This window comes from Anomaloglossus baeobatrachus, chromosome 6 (genome assembly GCF_048569485.1).
Source record: "Anomaloglossus baeobatrachus isolate aAnoBae1 chromosome 6, aAnoBae1.hap1, whole genome shotgun sequence".
Lineage (NCBI taxonomy): Eukaryota > Metazoa > Chordata > Amphibia > Anura > Aromobatidae > Anomaloglossus > Anomaloglossus baeobatrachus.
In genome coordinates, this window is record NC_134358.1 from 256,410,110 (window position 1) to 256,429,620 (window position 19,511).

The 19,511-nt window shown below is 42.2% G+C and overlaps 1 protein-coding gene across 1 annotated transcript in view; it reads right to left on the reverse strand.

Moving 5' to 3' along the window:
- Positions 1-19,511, reverse strand: part of GMDS (GDP-mannose 4,6-dehydratase) — an 899,211-nt gene that overhangs the window by 213,432 nt on the left and 666,268 nt on the right. Inside the window, exon 9 of the mRNA XM_075316493.1 lies at positions 141-259. Coding sequence (XP_075172608.1) covers positions 141-259 — 119 coding nt within the window. The remainder of the gene's footprint in view (positions 1-140; positions 260-19,511) is intronic.

Below are 19,511 nucleotides of genomic sequence, written 5' to 3' on the forward strand. Positions count from 1 at the left end.
GGTTATTGCCCTTTAACACATGTCAGCACTGAGGGTCTTCCGCTTTGCATTTAACTCCATATAGTTTGCAAATGACTTAAAAAATGGTTTGAGTGCTTAGATAACAATAATGACGCCTTGTCCTTATGTCATTTGCTTACACTATGGTTTTTCCGATGTGCTTGAAAGCTTTCTCCACAAACTCACGAACGCTGTGGACCTCCCCTGTAGATATCACAAAGTCTTCAGGCTCATCTGTTTGCAGCATCAACCACATCGCCTGCGGAGAAAATAAACACAGCATAAGTGACCATGGTATGGAATAGAAGTCCGCTTTCTAGTACACACACTGCTATATGCACCTAATATCTCTTATTACCCATTGGAGTAAAATACTTACGCCATTACACCACATCTTATATAGTTAATATTGGGTATGACTTTGGGAAAATGCTTAGGTGAATGGTTTTGTTAATTTATTTGCTCCTTAATGGCAACATATTGACAACATATGCTAAGCCACAGATCTCCCTGCCCTGCTAGTATTAACACTAGAACTACTGGACTCGTGACACCTATAATAGAAATACATGGTGCAAAGTAGTCAAAATGACTACCTCAGTAGTTGTAGTGTTAAAGGACATACAGTTTGTCTTTTTTCCAACTATACTATGCAAGTATGTCAAAGGTAAGCACAGAGACACTTTATGGAAAGGCTCCTACAGGTTTCCAGGTTCCCTGTGAGTTTATCATAAATGGAATACAATGAAATGTAGAACGTCTGTCAAAAGTTAGTGTACATTTGTATATTCTGGAAATTAACACGAAGTAGGCCTTATTTTTCAGAAAAGACGCTGTAGTGAGTGTCTATGAGGAATATTATTTCTGGCTCTTATATGACTTGTGCCCTGCATTCTTCACCAGTTTTCCCCTTGGCAGGGTCTAATTTGTCCAAGTTTTGGAGCAGAGCTACCACTGGTGCAACCCATGAAGCCACACAGACCCAAGAGATAAGAGGCCCATATCTACCTCTAAAGCATGTGGAATTGTGCATTATGAGGAGAAATTAGTCTGCAAATGGACCTCCTCCTGCCTCTGAATTCTGTCTGAGCGAGTGGGTTGAGATTTACTGTGTATGGCAGACAATATAGCAGCTAAAGAGACATGAGGAATTCCTACAATACATTGGCGTAGATGTAAATCCAGGACTGAGGTGAGATAAACACCTACTAAAAAGCAGCACCACACACTGGTGTTTGTGCTCCTCTCTCATTCTGCTTCCCCTTTCCTACATAGGATTCAATGGGTGGCTGAAATGTGACCTCTCAACGAGGTGGAAGTTTGTATTGTTTTAATAAAAACAGATTTGACCAGTTTTTCATAAATAAGCACATTTATAGAAAGAAACATATGAATAAATACATGTGTGGACAAAGGACTAATATATGATTTGGTCCTTTCAAAGACCTCACAAAAGGACAGGGGACATTGATTACATGTAGTGGAAACACGATTCCCGTATAAATATAGGGAGGAGTTCTTTATAGTTAGAGCAGTCAGACTGTGAAATACCCTACCGCAAAAGGTAGTAATGGCAAATACTATAAGAGCACAAAAAATGGCATTGTGGGTTATAAATAATCTATTGATAGAGAACGTATCGCTGGTGGAGAAAGGTTGAACTTTATGGATCTGTATCTTTTTACAACGTATATATCTATGTAACATATTTCCCTGATAAGACATAATACAAAGTTGCTCATATTCACATTTTCTATTGTTTTAGAGAATGTTTGTTAAACATTGTAGGTTCTAATAAATTAGATTACCTATGCTATAACGTATATGATATATTATAGTTTAACATTCTTCATATCAGCAGCATCTAACATATGGATGACATTTTAAATTTGTGCTCTCCAACAACTTTAATGAAATAGCGCCCCTAGTGGCCAATGTAAAGTTGATATAATTTCCCATTTCAAACATGACACATGGAACAGGTGACCATGAAGTCTATGTGGATGAATGCTAATTTAAGGCTGGACTCAAGGTGTAGGCGAAATAACTCCTATGGCTATATAATATGCTTTTCTTCCCAAGGAAAAAAGAAGGGACGGCATATAAGGTACGCTCAAAACCACAACTTATAATCCAGTATTGTTGGGTTTTCATTGGAGCTTGCTATTTTTGCAGTTTTTATACCGGACACATTTTTATACCTGACACATGAAAAATTAATCACTCGGTAAACCACGTCTAACCACACCAATTGCTTACTCCAATGGAAAAAAATCCTCATGAGGTCATTACCATATTTTGCCTCCCTGCCACTCCACTTCTGCTATATCTGAATGTGGCCCTTTAATAACCGCCTTCCATAGCAATAATTAATTAAAATCTATATATATATATATAAAAAAATATACACAATATATATATATATATATATATATATATATATATATATATATATATATATATATATATATATATATATACATACATACATACACATATACAGTGCCTACAAGTAGTAATCAACCCCCTGCAGATTTAGCAGGTTTACACATTCGGAATTAACTTGGCATTGTGACATTTGGACTGTAGATCAGCCTGGAAGTGTGAAATGCACTGCAGCAAAAAAGAATGTTATTTCTTTTTTTACTTTTTTTTTTAAATTGTGAAAAGTTTATTCAGAGGGTCATTTATTATTTAACCCCTCAAACCACAAGAATTCTGTTTGGTTCCCCTAAAGTATTAAGAAGTATTTCAGGCACAAAAGAACAATGAGCTTCACATGTTTGGATTAATTATCTCTTTTTCCAGCCTTTTCTGACTAATTAAGACCCTCCCCAAACTTGTGAACAGCACTCATACTTGGTCAACATGGGAAAGACAAAGGAGCATTCCAAGGCCATCAGAGACAAGATCGTGGAGGGTCACAAGGCTGGCAAGGGGTACAAAACCCTTTCCAAGGAGTTGGGCCTACCTGTCTCCACTGTTGGGAGCATCATCCGGAAGTGGAAGGCTTATGGAACTACTGTTAGCCTTCCACGGCCTGGACAGCCTTTGAAAGTTTCCACCCGTGCCGAGGCCAGGCTTGTCCGAAGAGTCAAGGCTAACCCAAGGACAACAAGGAAGGAGCTCCGGGAAGATCTCATGGCAATGGGGACATTGGTTTCAGTCAATACCATAAGTAACGTACTCCACCGCAATGGTCTCCGTTCCAGACGAGCCCGTAAGGTACCTTTACTTTCAAAGCGTCATGTCAAGGCTTGTCTACAGTTTGCTCATGATCACTTGGAGGACTCTGAGACAGACTGGTTCAAGGTTCTCTGGTCTGATGAGACCAAGATCGAGATCTTTGGTGCCAACCACACAAGTGACGTTTGGAGACTGGATGGCACTGCATACGACCCCAAGAATACCATCCCTACAGTCAAGCATGGTGGTGGCAGAATCATGCTGTGGGGCTGTTTCTCAGCCAAGGGGCCTGGCCATCTGGTCCGCATCCATGGGAAGATGGATAGCACGGCCTACCTGGAGATTTCGGCCAAGAACCTCCGCTCCTCCATCAAGGATCTTAAGATGGGTCATCATTTCATCTTTCAACAAGACAACGACCCAAAGCACACAGCCAAGAAAACCAAGGCCTGGTTCAAGAGGGAAAAAATCAAGGTGTTGCAGTGGCCTAGTCAGTCTCCTGACCTTAACCCAATTGAAAACTTGTGGAAGGAGCTCAAGATTAAAGTCCACATGAGACACCCAAAGAACCTAGATAACTTGGAGAAGATCTGCATGGAGGAGTGGGCCAAGATAACTCCAGAGACCTGTGCCGGCCTGATCAGGTCTTATAAAAGACGATTATTAGCTGTAATTGCAAACAAGGGTTATTCCACAAAATATTAAACCTAGGGGTTGAATAATAATTGACCCACACTTATGTTTAAAATGTATTAAAATTTAACTGAGCAACATAACTTGTTGGTTTGTAAGATTTATGCATCTGTTAATAAATCCTGCTCTTGTTTGAAGTTTGTAGGCTCTAACTTATTTGCATCTTATCAAACCTGCTAAATCTGCAGGGGGTTGAATACTACTTGTAGGCACTGTATACATACATATATATATATATATATATATATATATATATATATATATATACACACACATACACATATGTATGTGTATATATATATACACACACACACACATATATATGTATATATTATATACACACACATTATATATATATATATATATATATATATATATATATATATATATATATATACACATATATATATACACACACACATATATATATATGCGGGCGTGTGTGCGTGTGTGTGTGTGTGTGTGTACATGTATATATATAATGCGTATATATGTATATATATATATATATATATATATATAAAATGTGTGTATAGATAGATATATATATATGTATGTATATTATATATGTGTATTATATATATATATATATATATATATATATATATATATATATATATATATATATATATATATATATATATATATAAGAAATCAATGCAGTTTGGTTTAGCTTTTTGGTAGGGTTTAATTCCTTTTGCTACCTCCGATTTACAGATCTCCTTTTAGTATCGGTTTTGTTTCTGCATTTTCTAATTTTCTACTATAGAACTATTGCACCACAGACCCAGATCTATGTTCAGACACTTTTTCTCCGGTTGACAGCCTCGGAATAAAATAATTAACCCAGAAATACAGGACACCCCTCCTTTAACAAGCAAGAAAGCTGTAACATAATAGAGATTGATTTTCCCTTCTGCAAAATATTTCAACGAAAGACTGGGGGAAATCCGTACAGACTAGTTTTCAAAAATTAAATAAACAACGGAAATAAATCTATAAATGCAAGTTTTATTGCCATATAGACTAGGACTGGCCCACAGGGTAACAGGAGAATCCCAGGGTGGCCCAACGGCTTATATAAGCAGTAGTTGGCACAATAAACCTGATTCAACATGTACAATCAATGCCAACATCTCATCACTCATTTAACAAACTACCCAGTGTATTATTATATTTAACTATAGGATCATTTGTCAATGAGTGCGCATGTATCTGAACGGTGTGCAGTCAGAGCCCTGATACCGGTGCCCTTGGCACTCCAGTCTTAAGGTCCAGTCACACTAAGCAACTTACCAGCGATCCCAACAACGATAGGGATCGCTGGTAAGTTGCTAGGAGGTTGCTGGTGAGCTGTCACACTGCGACGCTCCAGCGATCCCACCAGCAACCTGACCTGGCAGGGATCGCTGGAGCGTGGCTACACGAGTTGCTGGTGAGCTCACCAGCAACCAGTGACCAGCCCCCAGTCTCCTAGTTACAGCACACATCAGGTTAATTAACCCGATGTGTGCTGCAGCTAAATGTGCACAGAGCAGGGAGCAGCGCACACTGCTTAGTGCTGGCTCCTTGCTCTTCTAGTTACAGCACACATCGGGTTAATTACCTGATGTGTGCTGCAGCTACATGTGCACAGAGCAGGAGCCGGCAGCACAGGCAGTGAGAGCGGAGGAGGCTGGTATCAAAGGTAAATATCGGGTAACCAAGGACAGGGCTTCTTGGTTACCCGATGTTTACATTAGTTACCAGCCTCAGCAGAAGCTGGCTCCCTGCTCACTGCACATTAGTTGTTGCTGTCTCGCTGTCACACACAGCGATCTGTGCTTCACAGCAGGACAGCAACAACTAAAAAATGGCCCAGGACATTCAGCAACAACCAACGACCTCACAGCAGGGGCCAGGTTGTTGCTGGATGTCACACACAGCAACATCGCTAGCAACGTCACAAAAGTTGTTCGTTACCAGCGATGTTGCTAGCGATGTTGCTTAGTGTGACGGGGCCTTTACACTGTCTGCATATAGAGACTACTAAACCAGGAGCAGTGTTATTTCTGACATTTTCAGCATTACAATAGATATACTACTAAAAAAAAAAAGCCACAAGAGCTATAAAGCAAACCAAGCTGAAATGTAATGTTCTACTATATGTCGTACGTAATAAGATTTTTCTGCACTTCCTTGCAATCACATTATGTGAATTATAGGTGAACCTTTAGATTTAGCTCTTATTTTTTTTCTGTTTGTAAAATTTATGCAACTTAACCTTATTTTTATAAATTAAAATTCAGAAGAAAAGCAAACTTACAAAACACCATGAAGCCTAGAAACACAAACATATGAGAAACTCGGCTATGTATTTAGCTTGGCAAAGAAGAATGTGTTGCACCTTATTGGTGGGAACACCATGTGCAAGGTGTTGGCCATTTTCAGACAACTCCTTTTCATAGAACGTACACAGCCTCTGCACCAGGAGCACAGTCTGCACCGGTGAGGTGCCCGTGGCTGCCATAGACTTGGTGAAGCAACAGAGCCGTCTATTTAGTGGTAAAAGTTTTTATATATCTAGTAAAAAGCTTTAGCAAACATTTTTGGAGGAGGAACAATATGCTACAATTACTGGGAGGGGCGGATTCAATTGACCATATGTCCCTTTTGTCTTTAATTATCCAGTCATAATAGTAGCACTTTCATCCTGGTGTTTACCCAACCCAGTCCGAGGTGTGAAAGAGAAACTAATGAGATCCAGCCTGTAGTAAACATGGAGGACTATTCCTTCATTAGGCCAAATGAGCTCACAATCATCAATCCTAAACAGTCTCAATTAACTCACTTTACTTATCTCCCTAGATTTACATATAGTCAAACAGTTCAGGCAAAAAAAAAAAAAAGAAGTATCAAAAGAAAAAAAAAACCCACTCTATACACAGAATTTGTATTTACTATCAATGTAGAATTAAAAACTTGTGCTAACCAAGAAAAACAAAGCACAACACATTTTCCTATCTGATTAGCCATTTAAAAAAACAAATTCAAATATTTTATAAGAATTTCAGCAGCTGAAGACATTATCAATTGTGCAGTAACACGGGGTTAGGCCGGTGTCACACTTGCGATTGCTTTGTGTGTATCTCGCATGAGTTTCGCGGTGCATCACCCATCACGGACTCACACACTCCTCACAGGAGCGGGTCGGCTGCGTAGAAATATATGCAACCGACCCGCTCCTGTGAGCAGAGTGCGAGTCTGTGACAGGTGATGCACCGCGAAACTCAAGCGAGGCAATCGCAAGTGTGACACCGCCATAAGGTAAATGGTCAATGCTGTACAGAAAATATAGGCTTGGTTGGAATTTTCTAAAGAAAATCCCCAACAATTTATGATTTCATAAAATGTACTACCTCCTGAGATTCCTTCTAAATATATTTCTTCATTTCCAGTCTGTAGAACTCCATCTACAAAAGATTTGTTATTTAACTATTAATCTTCCTAAAATGGTATATGCACTTATTAAACTATCCAATCTATCCAGCTAAAAATGTACTAACTATATACTGTACATCTACCCAATATCAATATATTAATCTAAGATCTAGCTTCTATGTAATGTCTATCACTCTGCCTAAAAAAAATCTATTAAATAAAGTGAAGATCCATAACTACTCCATACTTCTCCACCTAACAATCATCCACCGATCTAATATCTAGCGATACATGTTGTGCAATGGTGGCACAGTGGTTAATACTGCAGTCTTGCAGCACTAGGGTCCTGGGTTGAAATCATACCAAGGAGTTTGTATGCTCTCCCTGTGTTTGCGTTGGTTTCCTCTGGATTCTCCGGTTTCCCCCCATACTCCAAAGACAAGGAAAAAAGAAGCAACGTGAGCACAGCACCTCAGAATTCTCATCGACTTTGCTGGCATAAGGTTAGACATGCAGATTTGGGCCACAAACTGCAAGATAAACTGCACCAAATCTGCAACAAAAAACTCAGCGTGGGCACACAGCCTTATGCGGACATCACACGGGACGATAAATCGTGCCGTCGCACCCGCCTCCGTCATTTGTGCGTCACGGGCAATTAGTTGCTTGTGGCGCACAAAGTCTATAACCCCCGTCACACGTACTTACCTCCTGGGTAACGTCGTGGTGGGCAGCGAACATACTCTTCCTGAAGGGGGAGGGACGTTCAGCATCACAGCGATGTCACACGGCAGCCGGCCATTAGAAGCGGAGGGGCGGAGATGAGCGGGACGTAAACATCCCGCCCACCTCCCTTCCTTCCGCATTGCCGGCGGTATGCAGGTAAACTGTGTTAGTCGCTCCCGGTGTGTCACACGGAGCGATGTGTGCTGCCACGGGAGAGACGAACAACGGGTGCGCAGAAGGAGGAACGAGATTATGAAAATGAACGACGTGTCAACAAACAACGATAAGGTGAGTATTTTTGCTCGTTCACAGTCGTTCGGAGGTGTCACATGGTATATCTCTGACGATGCCGGATGTGCATCACTAACTATGTGACCCCGACGACATATCGCCAGATACATCGTACCCTGTGACACCCGCATTAGGCCATGTTCACACAGGACATCTTTTACTGCGTTTTTGACGCACTTTTGAAGTCACAGAGATGCACCCAAATGCATGCATTTCCTTCCTCCAGCAAAGTCTGAGATTTTGATTTTGCTGTGCACACTGGGCATCTTTTGTTGGTTGCATCTTGGCTGCGTTTTTGAAGATGCAGCATGTCAATTCTTTTTGCGTTTTTGCCAGCATTTTTGAGCCCTTACAGTCAATAGATTAGACTTCAACAACAGCTATGGACAAAATGTGGTAAAAACACGTAAAAAATGCTGCATCTTTGTGGTCAAGAAAAGATGCAGTGTGTGAACATAGCCATACAGTCACAGGGAGCTCAGACTGCATGGCTACGGACTGGTTATTACACATTTGTAGCAATGGGACTGACCAGAAAACCTGAATTTAGTGTTAATCTATTTAATAAAGAAGTGTATTAGAAGTGTATTTGTATAACTGTACTACATATCTAATAGATTTGTATCTACTCACCATCTACTATGTAGATGACTAGAATTATCAGTTAAGCCACTATCTATTTATCTTTCATTATCATGGACGCTTTCGATTTAAACTTTAAAAGATATTTTTAGATATTTTTGCAAAAAGAATGAGCAAAAATTATTCAACTGAAAAGAAAATCCAATCACATGACACTGATTTAGCAATAAATTGGATTCCGATGAAATGGTTGGATGTTCCATTGAAATCAACTCTTCTCCATACATTGTAAACTATAAAACAAATGCTTTAGTGAATGGTAATTTAGGGACCCTTCCTTCTAACACTATTACAATCCCTATAAAATGTTCGTCCCATCTGTCTGTGCAATGTGATTAGACGTGCTCCTAAACTGTTACACACATGACAATAGGGTGCACTAATGGCTCGGGATACAAGTGTTAGGTTCCCAATTGTTTGCTTTCAAAATGAACAGGCAAATTGTTCTTTATGGTTAGGACATGTTGAGAGGCAAAACAGCCTGTTGTAACAACTGCAACTTGAGAGGAAATGTTCCTAAAAGGTTCACTAGTCTAGTGTCACTTGTCTGGCAATGTATCCAGCACTGCGGCTGCGCTGCCAATACATCTGTATCCAAGGACAAGAGTCATTGCCCCATGGCAGGCTTGGTGAACACTCATCCAGCACTGCAATATTGTTCTTTTAGGTGACATTAGTTTACAGAGGAAGTGCCTTTTTCCATTAAATGCCATGTAACTAATCAGCCTTGTGATGCACATAGCAATCAAACATAATCATGTAACAAAGGACTGTATCAACCCTGATATTTATCTTGGATTTCTACATGATGGCTCACAAACAAGCCAATGTAGCGTTCTCGTGATCCCGGAAACACTGCTTGGCATGTAGCTCAGCAGGAGATCAAGGTAGTGATATGGCCATCTATTGATGACACTCTGGAAATGTATGCCAAGATGACTATAGACTAGGGATGAGCTTATATACACAACACGTACAGATATAAAGGATCACCTAACCAAACATTCAGGCCCCTGTTAACACTGTCAAAAAGGGTAATTGCCGAGCATAATCCTGAACACAATCCTTGAAGGTTGATTCATCTGAAGACACTTTCTACATTCAGTTATGCAAAAATAATCATTTTATCCAAGACTCCGAATAGAATCTTCCCTACTGTATAAAATTCATAAAAGTACTACATACACTTAGATTTAAGAGTGCCAATGGGCACAATGATCACAATGTCTCCAGAGGGTTGCATGGCACTATGCAAGCAACACACATTAAATATATTCAGCCTGATCTACACCGCGTATTAGAATTTTGTCTATTGTGATGGCCTCTTAAAGGTAAATTTACTTTCAACACTTCAGATCTATTAAATTGAGCGCTCTAGGTCTTGTGTACGCTGCAAGGAAATCTGTACATAAAGAAATCAATGTATTCTGGGAGCTGCAAATACTAGAACAGCACGACCAAGACCTACCATAGAAAAGCGTACAACACTTCAAGTTTAATAGTCCTTACTTGCTAATCGGAACTGTATTTTAAGGATTTGTGTTCTGGCACGCATGTTCTACTTATTTTATGTGCTTTAAAATAAGAAATAGCCGTGTATTACACTGCCAGGACCTTCCTCCTCAATGACATATTCTAGAACTATGGAACAATAACAAAAAATAGGAATACAAGTAACAGTGCCTAGCGGCATTTAACTGCCATTATGTTAATATAAAATATATGGAAAGTCCATTAAGATTTAGAAATATAACCTATACAACAAAAATATCCAGAGAACAATTATCCAATATTAAATTTATAGATAATTGTTTTCTGGCTATTATTGTTTTACAGCAAATTATATATATTATAAAACTACAGAATGTTCATGGACCCTACTGATTGTTCTCTCTCTACACATCACAAGATCTGGAATAAGCAGATAGAACTATATCAAAAACACAGACCATAGGAGCCAATTCAATTGTTTGCAGAATGTGTGTGGACCTTCTGAATTCAGGTGGTTAAATGGTGAGTCCGTCATGTGATATGTAGTCATATAGTGCTAACTAACCCGCCTGACCTAGTAATGTGCGTAATTTATATGAAATAATTCAGACACTGTGCATCTGAATCTCTGACGGGCTCCCAATGCAAGCCTTATCAGTGTGCATGTCCTATGCTAAACAGACGCCCCTCCCCTTTATTGTGGAGGTTTGCGTGGCTGTATCATCTCATCACGCACCTGGGCTGCGGACATCTTTATTAGGAGGGTTTGCCACATTCTGTGTATGCCTACATCATCTGAATTGGCTCCTATGGTCTGTTTTTTTTATTTCCAAATAATTGAGTGTAGGGACTCGCAAGTGTGAGAATCCATGACACAGATTGCGAGCTTACATATTTTGGGTTAAAATATGAATGAATATCTAACTATTTGAGGTATGGCACATTTTATCTATTTTTGCAGAATGTGTGTGGACCTTCTGAATTAAGGTGGTTAAATGTCGAGTTCGTCATGTGATATGAACTCATATAGTGCTAAGTGACCCGCCTGACCTAGTGTTGTGCATCATTTATAGGCCACAATTCAAACACTGTGCGTCCCGTGTATCCGTGCGAGATGCACTTATATAGTGCTGTTTAGCCCGCCTGACCTAGCTTTCTGGCGTCATTTATAGGTTACAGTTCAGACACTGTGCATCTCACTCATCTATATGACGGGCTCCCAGTGCAAGCCTTATTAGTGTGCATGTCTTATGCTAAACAGCCGTCCCTCCCCTTTATTGTGGAGGTTTGAGTGGCTGTATCATCAGCATCGTGCACCTGGGCTGCAGCCATCTTCATAAGGAGTTTGCCATGTTCTGTGTGTGCCTACATCAACTGAATTGGCTCCTATGGTCTTTTTTTCACATTACAAGATCCCAGTCAGCGGCCTGTCATATAGCCAATACAGCCAAATCAAATCCCTTGCTTTGCACTGAGGAGGGACAACAACCTAAAACACATGCCTGCAAATAGGATAAAAGCCAAACCAGAATCTCTAAATCATGAGGCAAGGCTCATTAAAGGGTCGATATTGACTTTTAGGAGTGCTACTTACAGTAGTTCACATCAGAGTTCAAGTCCTCTTTCCCTCTGAAAAGTCTATTTGCATATTTATTTTCCTAAAGGAGCATTGCATGGCCTACAAATCGCCTTACAGTGGCAAGCCACTATGCCTAAAGAGACACATTACCCCTTAGACCCCAATACATTATTTAAAGGTCTTGTTACACCTAATAGGTAAAGATAAATTGGAGGGTACACTACTAACACAAACTGAAACAAGAAGGGGAAGAGTATTGGGGGAATGTGGATGCACTGATCTAGGCTTATAATATTAGACAGCCTAAAAGACTAAAGGGGGCTTTACACGCTACGATATCGTTAATGTTTTGTCGTCAAGGTCAAGTGGTTAGTGACGCACATCCGGCGTCATTAACAATATCGCAGCGTGTGATACTTACCAGCGACCTTAGGCGAACTCAAAAATGGTGAAAATCGTTCACCATGGAGAGGTCGTCCCAAACTCAAAAATCGGTAAGGGTTGTTTAGCGTTGTGATTCATCGCTCATGCGGCAGCACACATTGCTATGTGTGACACCGCATGAGCGAGGAACGTCTCCTTACCTGCCGCTGGGCCCCAATGCGGAAGGAAGAGGTGGGCGGGATGTTTACATCACGCTCAGCTCCGCCCCTCCGCTTTGATTGGCCGGCCGCTGTGTGACGTTGCGGTGACGTCGCTGTGATGCTGAACGTCCCTCCCCCTTGAAGGAGGGATTGTTCGGCAGTCACAGCGACACCACCGACCAGGTAAGTACGTGTGACGCTACCGTAGCGATAATGTTCGCTACGGCAGCGATCACAAACAATCGCATGCGCGACGGGGGCGGGTACTTACACGCTCGCTATTGCTACAAATTGCTAGCGATATCGCTACCGTGTAAAGCCCCCTTAAGGGCAAGTTTACACTGACCTGTAGCATCAATCAACGATCGGTATGTTGGCCTAATTGACGGTGAATTAATAGCAAGTTTGGAAAAAGAAACCATATTTAAAATGAACACAAAACGATCAGTAATAGATAGCTCGTTGCGTAATATAATGTCAATGTTCTTGGCAGCACATGTCCAGTTTACAAAGGATGATGTGCTGTCCAGAAAGATATTCTTTTAAGCAAGCTAAACCATTTCCCCTCCCCAACGCTCGAATGTCTAAGGGTAAGTTCACACAGTGCGTTTTTGCGCAGTTTTCGGGTGCGTTTTTGCTCAGAAAACTGCATGACTTTGCTTCCCCATTAAAGTCTATGGGTTTACATTTTTGCTGTCTGCACACAGCGTTTTTTTTCAGCTGCGTTTTTGTGGTGCCACAAAAACGCAGCATGTCAATTATTCCCGCGTTTTTCACTGCGCTCTTCATCCATTGAGTGCAATGGGATGTTGAAAGACGCAATGAGAAACGCAAATAGCTGCGTTTTGGTGCGTTTCTAAGACCAAAAACGCAGCTATAAACGCAGGAGGTGGGTAGTAAAGTGACATGTACAGAAAGAGGATTCCTTCTGTCAGTAAATACAGAAGCGTGAATCCTCCCGGTACCGTCACCGCTGCTTCCACCTCCCGTCCTGTGCATGTCAGCTGCCGTGCGGCGCCATGTACGGGTAGGAGGTGGAAGCGGCAATCAAAAGTGAACAGTAGAAAAGAAAAAAAAGTTATACTCACCTGTCTGCAGACTCCCGGTGCCATGCCCGCTCCCAGATCCTGTCACGGTATCGCCGCTCCGGCAGTGTGCAGTCTCCCCGGGTATGTATGCCTGCAGGATGCAGGACCTGGCGATGGATCACCTGATGCAGTCACCTGACGCATCAGCTGATCGAAAGTCTCGGGCTGACGCCAGCGGCCGGCCGGCTTAACCTGTCAGCGGATGCGTCAGGAGACTTCATCCCTGATTACCGGCAGCTCCTGCAGCGATCAGACGGAATCAGACTCCACTGCAGGAGCTGCCGGTAATCAGCACATAAGTGAGTATTTTTTTTTTTTTTTGCACTGATGCATCTGCTGATTGTATAAACGGCTTTTATACAATCAGCTGATGTGTGATGTGATTCAGGCACTTGATCCTGACACATCATCTGATCGCTTTGCCTTCCAGCAAACCGATCAGATGATATTGGATCCAGATTGGACGGCGTGGGACCCTTGACCCAGTATTACTGCGGAGGGGAGTTTTTTATTTCAATAAAGATGGAGTCACTAATTGTGTTGTGTTTTATTTCTAATAAAAATATTTTTCTGTGTGTTGTGTTTTTTTTATCTTTACTAGAAATTCATGGTGGCCATGCCTAATATTGGCGTGACACCATGAATTTCGGGTTTAGGGCTAGCTGATAATACACACCTAGCCCTAACCCCATTATTACCCAGTATGCCACCCGGCATCAGGGCAGCTGGAAGAGTTGGATACAGCGCCAGAAGATGGCGGTTCTATGAAAGCGCCATTTTCTGGGGTGGCTGCGGACTGCAATTCGCAGCGGGGGTGCCCAGAAAGCATGGGCACCCTGCACTGTGGATTCCAATCCCCAGCTGCCTAGTTGTACTCGGCTGGACACAAAAATTAGGCGAAGCTCACGTCATTTTTTTTTAAATTATTTCATGAAATTCATTAAATAATTAAAAAAAAGGGCTTCTCTATATTTTTGGTTCCCAGCCGGGTACAAATAGGCAGCTGGGGGTTGGGGGCAGCCACGTCATTTTTTTTGTTTGGGGGGGCAAAGAAATCCTGCATACAGTCCTGGAAGGAGGATGCTGAGCCTTGTAGTTCGACAGCTGCTGTCTGCTCTCCTGCATGCACTATTGGATGGAGTATGCTGAGCCTTTTAGTTCTGCAGCTGTCTGCTCTCCTGCATACACTAGTGGAGAATGAAGAACATATTGAAGAAGGAAATCACATCAGACCTTTTTTTTTTGTTCACTGATAAAAAAACGCATAAAGACGCAGTGAGAAAAAACGCCGCAAAAAACGCACCAAATCGCGGCAAAACGCGTGCGTTTTTTGCCACGGGTGCGTTTTTGTGCGTTTTTTGCAGCAAAAAAACGCACAAAAACGCAGCGTCAAAAAAACGCAGTGTGTGAACCTAGCCTTACTTGTTCCTAGCTTGATGGTCAAGCCTTTTTACACCACACGATTATCGGAAAAAGAGCATTTCTAGAAAGCACAGACCCAGATGCCGAAGTGGGAAATATTTTGCACTTGCTTTAACAAATAGCTTTCAATTTAAACACAAAATATGCATATGTCAACATCTTTCTCAAGACATTTATTGAGTTTTGTAGGTGTTTTCCAGATACACATTTCAATAATAACAACACCGAATTTCTTGTTGCATGAGGGGAAATATCTATATATATAATTGCCTTATTCTGTCTGTCTGTCTGTCTTGCTCCAAAATTGTGTCCTTACGGTGACACAAAGCTGATTGGCCGCTGGGCTCGTCATGGCCCCGCCCCCCGCACGGATTGGCCGCTCGCCTCGGCTCCCCCCCCCCACGGATTGGTCGCTCGCCTCGGCCTGGCCCCACCCTCCGCATAGATTGGCCGCTCGCCCCGGCCCTCCGCACGCATCGCCAGACATAACCTTGCTCTGCTGGGATCGTGACGGAGCCGGTGTACGCTGGTAGCCATTATACACATCGGGTAACTAAGGTCCCTTAGTTACCCGATGTGTATCATAGTTACCAGTGTACACCGGCTCCATCACGATCCCATCAGCGCCAGACATAACCTTGCGATGCTGGGATTTTGACGGAGCCGGTGAGCGCTGGTAACCATTATACACATCGGGTAACTAAGGTCCCTTAGTTACCCGATGTGTATCATAGTTACCAGCGTACACTGGCTCCCGGTACACATGTGCAGGGAGCCGGCATTATACTCCTCTCCCCCCAGGACTACTCCTCCTATTATAGTCCTCCTATTATACTCCTCTCTGAGTATAATAGGAGAACTATTATAGCATGGGGGATGGAGCACGATGGGGTGCGCAGCATGGGGGATGTAGCACGATGGGGGGTGCGCAGCATGGGGGATGTAGCACGATGGGGAGTGCGCAGCATGGGGGATGGAGCACGATGGGGAGTGCGCAGCATGGGGGATGGAGCACGATGGGGGGTGCGCAGCATGGGGGATGGAGCACGATGGGGGGTGCGCAGCATGGGGGATGGAGCACGATGGGGGGTGCGCAGCATGGGGGGATGGAGCACGATGGGGGTGCGCAACATGGGGAATGGAGCACAATGGGGAGTGCGCAGCATGAAGGATGGAGCACAATGTGGAGTGCACAGCATGGGGGATGGAGCACGATGGGGAGTGCACAGCATGGGGGATGGAGCACGATGGGGAGTGCGCAGCATGGGGGATGGAGCACGATGGGGGGTGCGCAGCATGAGGGATGGAGCACGATGGGGGTGCGCAGCATGGGGGATGTAGCACGATGGGGGTGCGCAGCATGGGGGATGTAGCACGATGGGGGGTGGGCAGCATGGGGGATGGAGCATGATGGGGGGTGCGCAGCATGGGGGGGATGGGGCACGATGGGGGGTGCGCAGCATGGGGGATGGAGCACGATGGGAGGTGCACACCTCCCCCCAACACACACACACAACACACCACACACACACTGGGAACCACAAACACTGCCCTACACAGACACCCACACACACAGACAACGCCGCACACACACAACACCCAACACACAAACACCGCGGCATACATAAATATACGCACATACCGCACAACACACACATTGCACAAAACATACCTCCCCCCAAAACACACCACACCCACACAAACCGCGCAACACACACACACACAACGCTACAGACACACAGCGCTCCACAAACAACGCAACACACGCAACACACATACAACACCGCTCTCACCCCCCGCCACACCCAGACAACACCCAGAACATGTACAGCGCCCTACACAGACACTTGGTAACTACACACAACAACATCTATATATCTATATATATATATATCTATATCTATATATATCTATATCTATATATATATATCTATAACAAAAATCATACATGAACTACACAATACGTAAATTCTAGAATACCCGATGCGTAGAATCAGGCCACCTTCTAGTTTGTAATAAAATGGTTTTCAGTGTTTTTTTCTTTTGTTCTCCTATGGAAATCTCATTTTAACCTCATAGGTCTCAATAAGAGACCTTAAAAAGCATCAGTAAATGCTAAAAAAAAAACCAACCAACTAAAAACATAAACTATAGAACACTATGAAAAGTGCTTGAAATTCATGGCATGTTTTTGACTAATATTATAAATAGCTCAAAAAAGGTTATGAAGAAGGCCTACACTTCCCCCCCCCCCTCTGCAATACTTTGTGATATTTATACATTTCTCAAAAGTGAAAATATACTTGTGAATAATGCAATTTAAAACATACAACACAGATATAGTCATGGCCAAAATTATTGGCAGAAAATGAACTATTTCTCAGAGAAAATTATTGCAATTACACGTTTTGCTATACACTTTTTTTGTTTTGATGTTGTTCTAACACACACAAAGGAAATAGAGAAAAGAAGGCAGATTGGACAGCATTTCACACAAAACTCCAAAAATGGGCTGGACAAAATTATTGTCACCTTTCCTTAATTGTGGGAAACTTTTTTGCAAGCATTCAAACTCACATGTGGCAAATAATGTAGTGATAGACTGCAGAAAGGAAAGAACAATAGGGTCTTAACCGATAAAAAAAACTTTAGGAGGAAAATGAAGTGTACTCACCTATAGTGGTTGTGCCAGTCACAACCACTATATTAGCCAGATTACGGTGGATAGCTACAGCTCCCCAATATAAGTGATAGTGTGTGTTCTGAAGAAAGGGATTTGTGCCGCGCTCACACCACATAGCTTAATTATAAATGTATGTCTTTTTATTCTTTGTAGGCACAGGTCAACGCGTTTCGAGGGACGCAGCCCTTCTCACCAGGACAGCAGTTCAAAAGAACATAAATATAGTCTTTATATATTATATTATATATACAGTATATTATATTTATGTTCTTTTGGTCTGCTGTCCTGATGAAGAGGGCTGCGTCCCTCGAAACGTGTTGACCTGTGCCTACAAAGAATAAAGACATAAATTTATAAGTAAGCAACGTGGTGTGAGCGCGGCATAAATCCCTTTCTTCAGAACACACACTATGTGGCAAATAATAACGGAGGGCAACATGAAAATAACACCTTAAACCAGATAGAAAGGGAAGAAGGTGACTCAATATTTTCATTGTGTGTGACACAATAAGCATGGAGAACAGATAGAGGAGAAGAGAGCTGCCTGAGGAATTTAGAACCAAAATGGTTGAAAAATATCAACAATATCAAGGTTACAAGGCTGCGTTCTGAAAGTCTGCTGACTGCAGAATTAGTGCGCTCTGGATGCTGCCTCTCCCTATAGACAGAATGGAGACAGCATGCAGAGCGCGCAAAAGAAGTGACATGTTGCTTTTTAGAACGCAGCGCTTCACCAGCAGCCAAAGCGCTGTGTTCTAATACGCAACATGGGCATGGATTAGGCACAATCTTCATAGATTGTGCTGGGGACGCAGGACGCATGCAGTTATGCTGCGGTGTAGAACGCAGCGTAACTGCATGAAAATACACTACGTGGACACATAGCTTTAGGGTAAGGAGATTGCATTTGCGGCCATGATGTGAGCAAAACATGGCCTACAACCTCAGGCAGGATCAAGTGCTGCGGAGAGTCTCAAATTGCCGATTAATTCTTTAATTTTGCATGGGAACATTGTCATCCACAAAACTGCACAGTAATAAAACAAGCAGTTTTATGAGTTAAAAAGCTGTAGAGTCACAAAAATCTAAAAGTTGTTTGTATGCTGGAAAAAAAAATCCAGCGGACACAATACAAAAGCCACATCCGGCTTACATATCAGGTCCACATGGACCAGAAGAGAATCATGTAGGCAATTAACTATAAGAATGCAATGAATAAACTATACTGTATGACAAGCAAGCATTAACGGAAATTTGTCACAAGGTTTTTGCCACCTAATCTGAGAACAGCATAATGCAGGGGGCAAAGATCCTGATTCCAGCGATGTTTCACTTACTGGGCTGCTTAGTGTAGTTTTGCTAAATCAGTAGATCATTAAAGGACTATTTGGCATGCTGCAGGTAGTCCAGCATATTCATGAGCTATGTATAACTGCTAGATCTGCAGCAGAGACAACATTGATTTTATCAAAATGACAGCAAACGGCTCAGTAAGTGACACATCGCTGGAATCAGGGTCTCTGTCTCTACATTATGCTGCTCTCAGATGGGGGAGCAAAAACCTGGTTAAAGATTCCCTTTAATACTTTAAAGTAGTCGTGTAAAAAAATAAATAAATAAAAAAAAATAAAAATAAACACAAACTGCTTTCAATCGCTTAATCGTTCAATTGGACGAAATTCACCTAAAAAGATATATCTGGAAAA